We start from the raw sequence: 11,478 nt of genomic DNA, 5'->3' as shown, positions 1-11,478 counted from the left end.
TTGAAAATGTCTGTAAAAACACCAGCCAGCTGGTACGCGCACGCTCTGATGACGCGGCCCGGAATGCCGTCTGGACCCGCGGCTTTGCGGATATTCACCCGTCGGAAGGATCAGGTTACATCCACTACAGAGACGGAGAGTGAACCTCTGTAGCTTCGGCCGTGAGAGCTCTCTCCACGAGGGCAGTGTTATTTCCCTCAAAACGAGCATAAAAAGTATTTAGCTCATCCGGGCTCATGCTTCTAGAGTTGGTGGTGTTAAACTGTCCTTCAATCTTGCTCCTGTACTGGCGTTTTGCTGGCTTGTGGGCACAACTGGCTTGTTTATGCTCCTCTGCGTTCCCCGAATTAAAAGCAGAGGTCTGCACATTAAGTGCCGCGCGAACATCATTATTTATCCATGGTTTCTGGTTCGGATAGATCCGTATTGTTCTGGTCGGAACCATGTCCTCCACGCACTTTTTGATGAAACACATTAAGCTATCAGCGTAAAGCTCGATGTCATCATCAGAGGCGGACCGGAACACCTCCCAGTCCGTGTGATCAAAACAGTCTTGTAGCGTAGAATCTGATTGGTCCGACCAGCACTGGATCGTTCTGAGGGTGAGTGCTTCCTGTTTCAGTTTCTGCCTGTAAGCGGGCAGAAGCAGAATGGAAGAGTGATCCGATTTGCCAAATGGTGGGTGGGGGAGGGATTTGTAGCCATCCCGGAAGGGAGAGTAGCAATGGTCCAAAACCCGGTCCCCTCGTGTGTTGAAACTAATGTGCTGGTGGTATTTTGGTGCAACTGATTTTAAACTGGCTTTATTAAAGTCCCCGGTCACAATGAACGCGGCCTCAGGGTGAATGGTTTCCTGCTCACTTATAATCCCATACAGTTCCTTGAGTGCCCGGTCTGTGTCGGCTTGTGGGGGAATGTACACAGCTGTGATAATGACCGCTGTGAATTCCCTCGGTAGCCAGAATGGTCGACACAGAAGCATGAGAAATTCCAGATCAGGAGAGCAGAAAGACTTGATAGAATGTACGTTCCTCTGATCACACCAGGATTTGCTGATCATAAAACATACACCACCACCTCTGTTTTACCTGAGAGGTCTTTTGCTCTGTCCGCTCGGTGCACAGAGAACCCTGCGGGTTCAATGGCTGAGTCTGGAATCTCCGCAGACATCCAAGTTTCCGTAAGGCAGATAATGCAGCAGTCCCTCGTCTCTTGTTGGAAAGAGATCCGCGCTTTCAGCTCGCAGAGCTTGTTATCCAGAGACTGAACATTTGCCAGTAGAATAGTGGGTAGCGGGGGTCGATTTGCGCGGCGTCTTACTCTGATGAGAACGCCGGCTCTGTTTCCCCTTTTCCTTTTGCGTTTCCGCGTCCGGACTGCCCAGACAAAGGGCTCCGCTTGCGTTTTTGTAAACAGCAGGTCGGCATTGAGGAATCTGAAGTCCGGTTTTTTTGAACCAATGTCCAAAAGTGTTTGTCTGTCGTAGTCAGACAATATCCAAGACAAAAAACATAAGAATTGTGAACAAAACAAACAAAACACTACTATGATGTGTCGGAGCTTGCAACGCAGCAGCCATACTCGGCGCCATCTTGAGTCCATATGCCCAACTGAACAACTGCCCCTGAACATAAATCCAGACTGGATATGTGCTTCAGTTAAAAAAGTGGTCACCAAACTTTAATGGGATTCTCCACCATACTGGTGCAGAATGTGTCAATTCTATGCTCAGAGGTACAGATTGGACATTCTTGAGATTTGCCTTTGAGGGGACTGCACACCAGTTCAAGGTCATACCCTTTGGGTTGTTCTGGCTCCTCACTCTTTCACAAAATGTGTTGATGCGGCCCTCGCTTCACTGGAGCCAAGCGGCATTCACATATTGAATTACCTCGACAATTGGCAACTACTGGCTCAATCAGAGGCATGGGCGTGCAATCACAGGGATCTGTTGCTCATGCATTTGGAGAATCTGGGACTCAGGGTCAACTGGGCAAAGAGTGTGTTGGTTCCCATTCAAAAAAAATTCTTCCTGGGAATGAAACTCGACCTGGGTGCAATGTCGTCTTATTTGACAGACAAATGTGTTCAGACCATTACACTTGAAGAGTTTCAAGCTGAGGAAAACCTTGCTATCACTTAATTTTCATAGAGCGCTGCATTTAATGGCCACTGCAGCTGCCTTCATCCCACTAGGCTTGCTCCTGATGAGACCTCTCCAGTGCTAGCTCATGAAAAGCAGCACAGCTTCAATGAGCATCCACACAAAGGAGGAGAGAAAGAAGAAGTGCATAATGCCTGATATCACAGCACACAACACCTGGAGACAATGAGAGAGAGAAAGAGATTGTAGTTATTATAATTCTATAAAGAACAATAGCTTTCATCTGGAGTTGTGTAAATAATTCTCACCTGGTTAGGGTGTATGTAGTTCAGGGACTGTTGTGTGAGTAAGAACAGAAGATGAGCCAACAGCAGACTCAAGCAGATGTTGATCCGAGCCACATTGTTCACTCCAGGATTCCACCGATAAAAAGCAAAAGTCAACAGGGCCAAACTGAGGAACACCAGCCCCACGATCACAGCCACCACATTCAGTATTTTCATCATTGCATCATCCTGAGAGAATTTCATGTCACATCAAACAAGAATATTTGAGCCAAATTCTGTGACATTTCTCACTGTACAAATAATTCTTTGAATTACTCCAATGTAACATTTGTCAATTTTATTAGCGATGAGCATGTCGATGAAAAAATTATTGTTCACTGGAACATCTTAGGCCCTGTTTACACCTGGCATTCACATCCTCCTCAGATCATTCAATCACAAGTGGTCAAGTGAGACCGATCGTTAGCAAACATACATCTCAAATTATTGTGTCCACTTCGGAACAGATTTTGTTAAGAGGAGGGTTTCTGATAACATCAGATAGAAGATGCCAAATAAACTGTAGCTCCCGCAGCAGCTGCATTTGAAATCCCATCGCAGCAGTGTAACTGCATTTTGTTTGATGTAATTCAATCTGTCTACAAAATCAGGCATCACTTCGCAGAGCTGAAAGGTGTGTTGTTATTCTGTCGTTTTATTGAAAATTCTGTTTGGAACGACCCCAGACCTTGACTACCATTATTATTATCCCTTCAAAGTACACTGTGAAGACATCTATTATGCCTTTCAAAGTGGCTAAAAATGTCATAAGGTGTGTCACTTACACTACAAAATGATGTAGAATAGCATATAATGTAGAATTGTATGTAGTGAAAGGGGTGGAGTTACCTGGCTATGTTGGTGGTCTGACTATAGAGTTGTAAATAATGGAAAATGCAGCATCTAGCATAACTACGCTGTTTGAGATACAAGTGTTGAACTGAGGTTGGCAAATGAGCTAAACCTAGCGACAAAACATCACAAGCGTTTGAAACGTCGCTTCCATCAGCTGTTAAACGGCAAATGCTTGCATGTAGTAAAAAAAAAAAAAAAAAAAAAAAAACAATTTCCATTTGGGACAATACAGTACTTTCACATTTCATACACTACTTGGCTGAGTGCATAGTGTACAGTATATTGTAAGTGCATAGTGTATAGTGTGTAATTTGGGACACTATAGACTACATTACATTGATGGAATGTTCAGAATCTGTTTTGGAATGTTCGTGATTTCAAAGTTCTACTGTCAATCTTATAGTTTGATAATGAATCGATTTTTACCACGTTTTAAAACTCATTTCACCTTACCATGTAGTCTTTCAGCAGTATGATATTCAGACCTGGAAAGAGAAAATTCATCATGAAGACATGATTAAGTATATATCAAAAAGCCACATTTCAGTCTGGTAACATGCTGACCTGTATTAGTGGGACTGAGAGATTTGGTAGAGATACTGTCCTGGCAGAAACATGAGGAGGTACTGTAGTAGCATGTACAGGTGTTCTTATTACCACGGCAGTCACAGTTATTATTCCAGCATTGGTGCTCATATCTGCTGTAGTAGAAATCATGTAGACTTGTGTTGCAGTACATGCGGTACTGAGCACCAGTGCAGATGTAGGTGTCATTATAACGTGCACATTCATAGACTCCATGTGGACTAACTGCTGTAGTGTTAGTGATGCTATTGCTATAACTCTCACAGAAGCAGGAGGACAGAGTTCTACCATAGCATGTACAGTTGTCCTTATTGCCAATGCAACTACAGTTCTTTTGGTGTTGGGAGCATCTGTATTGGTACTGGTTTTGGTAACTATCTCTCCAATAGTCAAAATTACTCACTGTTGTGTCACAGTACATGTGGTACTGATCACCAGTGCAGATGTAGGTGTCATTATAACACTCACAGTCATAGACTGGACTAACTGCTGTAGTGAGAGCGATGCTATTGCCGTAAGTCTCACAGAAGCAGGAGGACAGAGTATTACTAGAGCATGTACAGGTGTCCTTGTTACCAGTGCAGTTACAGTTATTATTGATGCATTGGTATTGGTCTTGGTATTGAGATTTTTGGTAATTGAATGTATGCGCTGTTGTGTTGCAGTACATGCGGTACTGAGCACCAGTGCAGATGTACATGTCATGATAAAGTTGACAGTCAGAGACTGGACTAACTGCTGCTGTTGATTCAGTGGTGGATTTTACACCTGAGGATGAGAAAGAAACGATCAAAGCCAGAATACACATACTGTATACTAAACAAGGTGAATTACTCTCCAGGATGTTTAACATAGTTTCAGTCTTCACTGATAGTTTTATAGAGACTCGAGAGTTTACAATGAAGCACTCAGTACAGACTGAGTAAACTTTTTTCAAAACTCTTCATGTTTGCAGTCTCTGTGGACTAACTCTTTTCTCACTTAAATTCAATCACGAACAGATCTTTCTGAATTTACAGCCTTTTTGGACATGTTTTAAAAAGAGTTTCATTTATGAACCAAAACATGTCAATGTGCTTTATTTGTGTACTATTTCTGCATTAACGAATATTCAAGATGCAAAAAAAAAAAAAAAAAAAAAAGAAATAATAATTCCTAGTTGTCTGACTTTAGCCTGAAGCTCTAGAGTAACCATCAGTTTTCCATAAATGTTTCCATCAAGTCAAAATTTAATATCTTGGTTATGTCAAGATTATGTCCAACAAGGATGAATCAGACATCTGTATCTTTAACAGCTGTATCATCAGAGGACACTGTGTTATGTGGGTGCCCAAATGTCCAAAAGACTGAGTTATAATTTCTAACCTAATACTACTAGTGTTGGAAGTACAGTGAGTTCTGTTATTCTACAATGAGCTGATTTTCAAACATGTATTCTTTGCCAGTTTTATTGTATTGGGATGATCATTTAATGAATGTGTCAAGCTGTATGTCGGAAAAGACAACTGTGAAGAGTTTGTTTTGAAGTCTCATACTAAAGCATAAATGTAACTAATTACTAAAACAAAATCTGTAATACAATTTATGAGCTTTACTCATTTAAAAAAATGCTTATACTTACACAACATTAAAGAGATGACAGTCAAAAGTGTCCATTAAAAATCTGTCATGAAAAAGAACAGTAAATTTGACAGTTTTCTTTAAAATCCATTTTATTATCCAAACATCCTAAATTACAAAAATTACACCATTATAGACAACAAATAGTAATTTCCTATTTTTTATTTTTTGCAAGTCCCATATACAGGCCTAGTATTAAAAAAACAAAACATTCACAATGTCGTCAACATGAATTTAGTTAACGCACAGTTGATGTCACAAAAATGTTCAAAAAAATGGAACATCATTTAGGGCTTGATCCCATCCCCGCTTTTCTTTATTTAGTATGTTATTATTGTCCTACACACATATATATATATATATATATAGAGAGAGAGAGAGAGAGAGAGAGAGAGAGAGAGAGATTTAAAGGTGGCAAACTGTGACATTGGCTAACCACTTAGCTTGAGAGGTAACTGCAAAAAAAAAAACATAAAACAAGAAATTTTAATTTGACAATGAAGTGCTTTAGTTAAACACAGCAAAAAAGAAACGTCCTCTCACTTTCAACTGCTTTTATTTTCAGCAAACTTAACATGTGTAAATATTTGTATGAACATAAAAAGATTCAACAACTAAGACATAAATTAAACAAGTTTCACAGACATGTGACTAACAGAAATGGAATAATGTGTCCCTGAACAAAGGGGGGGTCAAATCAAAAGTAACAGTCAGTATCTGGTGTGTCCACCAGCTGCATTAAGTACTGCAGTGCATCTCCTCCTCATGGACTGTACCAGATTTGCCAGTTCTTGCTGTGAGATGTTACCCCACTCTTCCACCAAGACACTTGCAAGTTCCCGGACATTTCTGGGGGGAATGGCCCTAGCCCTTACCCTCCAATCCAACAGGTCCCAGACGTCCCTTTGCCTCCAAATCGATCCCGCTCCAGAGTACAGGCCTCAGTGTAACGCTCATTCCTTCGACGATAAACGCGAGTCCAATCACCCCTGGTGAGACAAAACCACGACTTGTCAGTGAAGAGCACTTTTTGCCAGTCCTGTCTGGTCCAGCAAAGGTGGGTTTGTGCCCATAGGCGATGTTGTTGCTGGTGATGTCTGGTAAGGACCTGTCTTACAACAGGCCTACAAGCCCTCAGTCTAGCCTCTCTCAGCCTATTGTGGACAGTCTGAGCACTGATGGAGGGATTGTGCGTTCCTGGTGTAACTCGGGCAGTTGATGTTGCCATACTGTACCTGTCCCGCAGGTGTGATATTCGGCTGTACCGATCCTGTGCAGGTGTTGTTACACGTGGTCTGCCACTGTGAAGATGATCAGCTGTCCTTCCTGTCTCCCTGTAGCACTGTCTTAGGCATCTCACAGTACTAACATTGCAATTTATTGCCCTGGCCACATCTGCAGTCCTCATGCCTCCATGCAGCATGCCTAAGGCACATTCACGCAGATGAGCTGGGACCCTGGGCATCTTTCTTTTGGTGTTTTTCAGAGTCAGTATAAAAGTCTCTTTAGTGTCCTAAGCTTTTATAACTGTGACCTTAATTGCCTACCGTCTGTAAGCTGTTAGTGTCTTAACAACCGTTCCACAGGTGCATGTTCATTAATTGTTTATGGTTCATTGAACAAGCATGGAAAACATTGTTTAAACCCTTTACAATAAAGATATGTAAAGTTATTTGGATTTTTACAAAATTATCTTTAAAATACAGTGTCCTGAAAAAGGGACGTTTCTTTTTTGCTGAGTTTATATATATCTTCCCATGAAAAAGTACTTACTTTTAGAATCAGTGAGCACCATTATGAAATCCGACATTTACAAACCAGGCCAGGAGTTGACTTTCTGAAATTATTTAGAGACTAAATTAGCTGTGATACACGGCTTTAAACCTCTTGCTATGAGAGCCATCAACTGGAAATTTCAGGTCAGAAACTGACAAGTTTCCAAGTGAGGAGAGATTCATGAGGTCAGTGTGGACCAGAAGAACATACACTTTCCGACCACTTTATTGCAGTAAATGCTGCTGTACACCTACTTATTCATACTACAATGTAATCAGCCAATCGTGTGGCAGCAGTGCATAAAAACAGCATATATGGGCCAGGAGCTTAAGTAGTTTTCACATCAACCATCAGAATGGGGAAAAATGTGATCTCAGCGATTTGGACCGTGGCATGATTGTTGGTGCCAGATGGGCTGGTTTGAGTATTTCTGTAACTGCTGATCTCCTGGGATTTTCATGATCAACAGTCTCTATAATTTACTCTGAATGTCTTCTGAAGCATGTACAGCGCTCTGCACATGAGGAGCTTCACATCATGATCACACTAAGAAGGCTGCAGATGTCAAGATTTATAGTGAAAAAGGAGTTACATTTTGGTTTGTTTCTCACCCAGAAATTATCTTTTGCTGCCTTTATGTGCTTTTTTGGAACTTGAAAGTGGTGGACCCCATTGACTTGCATTGTATGGATATGTTCATATCATATCTCCATCAAACCATCTTTTATAAAAGTCACACTTGGTTTGGTTTACGTGCACTTTACATTATGTTTATTTCTATATAAAGAGATACCCATTTATGATGCCCAACATTGTTATTATTAATGTTTGGCTAGTTTGAATTTATACCCATTGGTATGAACAATTATTATTTAATTACGTGTTTATTTTGTGTACTCTTTTTTTTTTTCACACAAAAAAATAAATACAAATAAAAAAATAAAAAATACATAACTCTCTAATCATTTTTATCAAGGGGGGTTGGGGGATTGGAGGGTCTCACCTAGGGTGCCAAATGGGGTAGGACTGGCACTGCATACGAGTTTGAGATGGTATAAGGGTAAGGATATGATGAGAGAACTATTGGTTTATTGGTTAACCTATTGATGCACATTTGGAGAGTGAATAAAAGAAAGCAAAACATCAAGATGTAAAGATGCAAGTGAGTCAATAAAAAAGACTAAGATCTTTCTTTGTATGTAAACTCTTCTTGATGTAATTAATTAATAACTAGTTTGAACAAGTACAGTACAGTAAGAACAGCCCAGCTATATTCTAAAGGTTAATGGTCATTATGCCTTTGAATACACTTTCAGTTAAGGAAACAATAACTCAGTAATGCTCAGTAATACTACATCCTGAACTTTTACACAAACAGGGAGGACTTGTGAATATCTTTAGTAAGAATAATTAATTGACAGCTGTGTTTGTTCATACCAAACAAGAGGGGTTGAATGGACCAGTACAGATTCAGGGTTAGCTTTTTAAGGTTTATCCCTGGTCAGAGGTCAGGCCAGACCGCAATGACAATTACAACAGCTGCTATTGTAAGAAATGAAAACTAAACATCATCAAACTTGGGAGATCATGGAATAAAAGAGGACGAAAATAACAAAAATAACATAAAAGACAGCAAGATAATAAAAACAGACAAGAAGCAAGAAGCAAGAATATAATGAACGCGTGATCATTTGACTTCAGGTTAGTTTTCTTTGACTAAAAAGTGAAAGTAACTTGCGCTCTGGTGCCGGAACAAGTTTTGTAGTGGGGGGCATCAAACTGGGCTACTTGTGATGTCATCACAACAACATTCCACAGTCAATAAGACCAATTTATAAATAATAATAATAATAATAATAATAAAATGAATATGGCCAATTTATACAAGACCAGCTTCCAACATTATCAAATCACGGTGACTGGCTAGTTATTTATCAACATACACAGTTCGAATGCTGATGTAATCTAACCAAAGAGATTCAAATCAGCTTCACGCCAACACAGAGAGAGACTGTAATTATATTCACAGTTCACACATACCTTTTGATGTGGCAGCTCTCTTCAGTTTCAGATACTTCTGGAACACTGTACTGGTTCAACTGTGTGTTGTTGTGTATGGATCCCTCTTTGTATGTGTCTGTTATATCGCTTGACAGTCGTTTTATTGTTTGTGTCTGTATTCAACAATGTAACACAATCACAAAATGCCCTGTGTTTTATACCATTTTAAAGCATTGTGCGACTTGAAGAGGTAAGCGGTAAAGTTATATCCTCATCCCCAATAATAGGATACAAAGCCATACTGTATGTGGAGCGCCCCCTTGTGGAATGACTTAAGAGTTAAATATACATATATATATATATATATATATATATATATATATATATATATATATATATATATATATATAGATACTGTATGAACACATTAGCCTACATTTTACTGAAATTGGTTATATTGTAATTTCTGAACTGAAATTCTACATTTAACTTCAAATGTGCACATGCAAACTCTGTAATTCAAGTCTGTACTGACTACTTTGCTCATTTATGGCTTTTGTAAAGTGTAAGGAACTTGTTAACTTCAGCACACAATACACATCCAATAAAAACTGATTCATTTCAATAGTGTCATTTTATTTTATTTCAGGATCATCTCTATTCTGATGTGACAGGGAGAATTTCAGTTCAGGATGGATCCTTTCTGAAAGTGAAACAGACGATCAAAATGATGTTCAGTATGCCAATATTACACCAAAGACCATGAGAGGAAATCTGACAGCAGGAAAAGCTCCTGAATCTACTACGGACATCCAGTATGCAACTGTCCAACATCATGAAAACAAAGAGATGAACAGACCAGTATTACAATATTAAAATGCATCTGCCTAATGCTGCCATGAGGTGAGCAAAATTAACAAGACCAGCACAGACACATACATGATTGTCTGCATTTTAATTCACTTCTCTCATCTTATGTTTTGATATTTTATGCGATCAGATAAGCTGACTGTTGAAGAGTTCTCAGTGATCTACAGCAGTGTTAAATGATCAGTGAATAAAAAGCTGTTGTTGAGACATCACTCAGGACTTCAGATATATTACAAACTTCTAATGAATGTTAGTTCTGTTTGGATGATGGAGTTTATTCATTCTCTGTTGCTGGTTGTAAAATAGCGTAACACTGTCAATAGTGATATCACAGACTCTTATCTGAAGTTATTCTATAAAGAATTTTAGTTATTTACTTAATATGAAATAGCAAATTGTGACTATTAAAATATTAATTATTTATATAAATTATAATATATATGTAAATATAAATATTTAAATGATTAAAATATTCATTTAAAAGTGAAGCAGTTCTGTTTTGAGATAGACTAATCTGTTATATCTGTACTTTAATATGTGATTTCTGTACTGTGTATCAGTATTAAAAATGTATTTCATTTTCAAAGTTCCATCTTCAGGTTTTAATTTGTAACTTCTGTTTTTTAAACGAGGTTAGTTAGGTTACCATTGCCATTTGTTAGGTTACAATTAGTTGTGAAATTGTACTTAGATAAATTGGTTTATTTGATTCATTATTAATTAATTTGATCATGAATCCCTCAATAGACTTGATTGTTAAGTAAAAGCAAAATGCAGTTTAAGGGATAGTTCACCCAAAAATACTCGACCTAATGTTGTTCCAGACCTATGAAACACAAGTGAACTTCTTTCATGCTGTCTGCGACTCCATTGACAAACCCCAAAGGATCATCCACAGCTTTTACTAAACCATCTGCTGCCGCAGAGCTCACTTTCTTTAAGAAATTCATTCTTCACTCTTTAATTTCAGTTGAATTATCCTCTCATGGGTGATTCTTGTGTGTAAAATACGGACTAATGAATAACAATTTGCACATTCAAGAAACAATTGCAGCATTTGTTAAATGTAACTGAAATCTGAATGATTAAGCACTTGTGTATTGTTCTATTCATTTATCTAAAACTATGAATCTCTGACACAATAACCACATGAGAAAACAGCTTCTTTTGTTGTTATTATCATAGTCTGTAATAGACGTTTTACCTTCACAACCTGCATTAAATTCACTTAAATCTGTTTAGTTCTTCTTACACTTGAGCACACCTGAAATGTAAATTAGAAATGAATATGAAAAATAAAAATAGACTCAAATGAGTCAGTTGTTGACAAGCTGTGGATAA

General features: G+C 38.7%; 1 protein-coding gene across 1 annotated transcript; it reads right to left on the bottom strand.

The window, feature by feature from the left end:
- Nucleotides 1–2,224: 2,224 nt before the first annotated feature.
- On the bottom strand, nucleotides 2,225–5,497 carry LOC127444239 (uncharacterized). Its single transcript, XM_051703509.1, has 5 exons — nucleotides 5,492–5,497; nucleotides 3,850–4,638; nucleotides 3,739–3,770; nucleotides 2,413–2,619; nucleotides 2,225–2,320 (listed from the first exon to the last, which is right to left on the bottom strand). The coding sequence occupies exons 2-5, from the start codon at nucleotides 4,568–4,570 to the stop codon at nucleotides 2,225–2,227; spliced, it is 1,056 nt and encodes a 351-aa protein (XP_051559469.1). The 5' UTR covers nucleotides 4,571–4,638; nucleotides 5,492–5,497.
- Nucleotides 5,498–11,478: the final 5,981 nt, after the last annotated feature.

The sequence above is a fragment of the Myxocyprinus asiaticus genome, chromosome 7, assembly GCF_019703515.2.
Source record: "Myxocyprinus asiaticus isolate MX2 ecotype Aquarium Trade chromosome 7, UBuf_Myxa_2, whole genome shotgun sequence".
In the NCBI taxonomy this organism is placed as follows: domain Eukaryota; kingdom Metazoa; phylum Chordata; class Actinopteri; order Cypriniformes; family Catostomidae; genus Myxocyprinus; species Myxocyprinus asiaticus.
The sequence above is the reverse complement of the archived record's forward strand: the minus strand, read 5'-3'. Positions and strand labels throughout refer to the sequence as shown.

Coding starts and splice junctions, on each gene's coding strand:
- LOC127444239 (XM_051703509.1), bottom strand. CDS start 4,570: ATGTACATCTGCACTGGTGCTCAGTACCGCATGTACTGCAACACAACA. Junction 2,620..3,738: donor TACTGCTGAAAGACTACATG/GTAAGGTGAAAT, acceptor AAATTCTCTCAG/GATGATGCAATGATGAAAAT. Junction 2,321..2,412: donor ACTACATACACCCTAACCAG/GTGAGAATTATT, acceptor CATTGTCTCCAG/GTGTTGTGTGCTGTGATATC.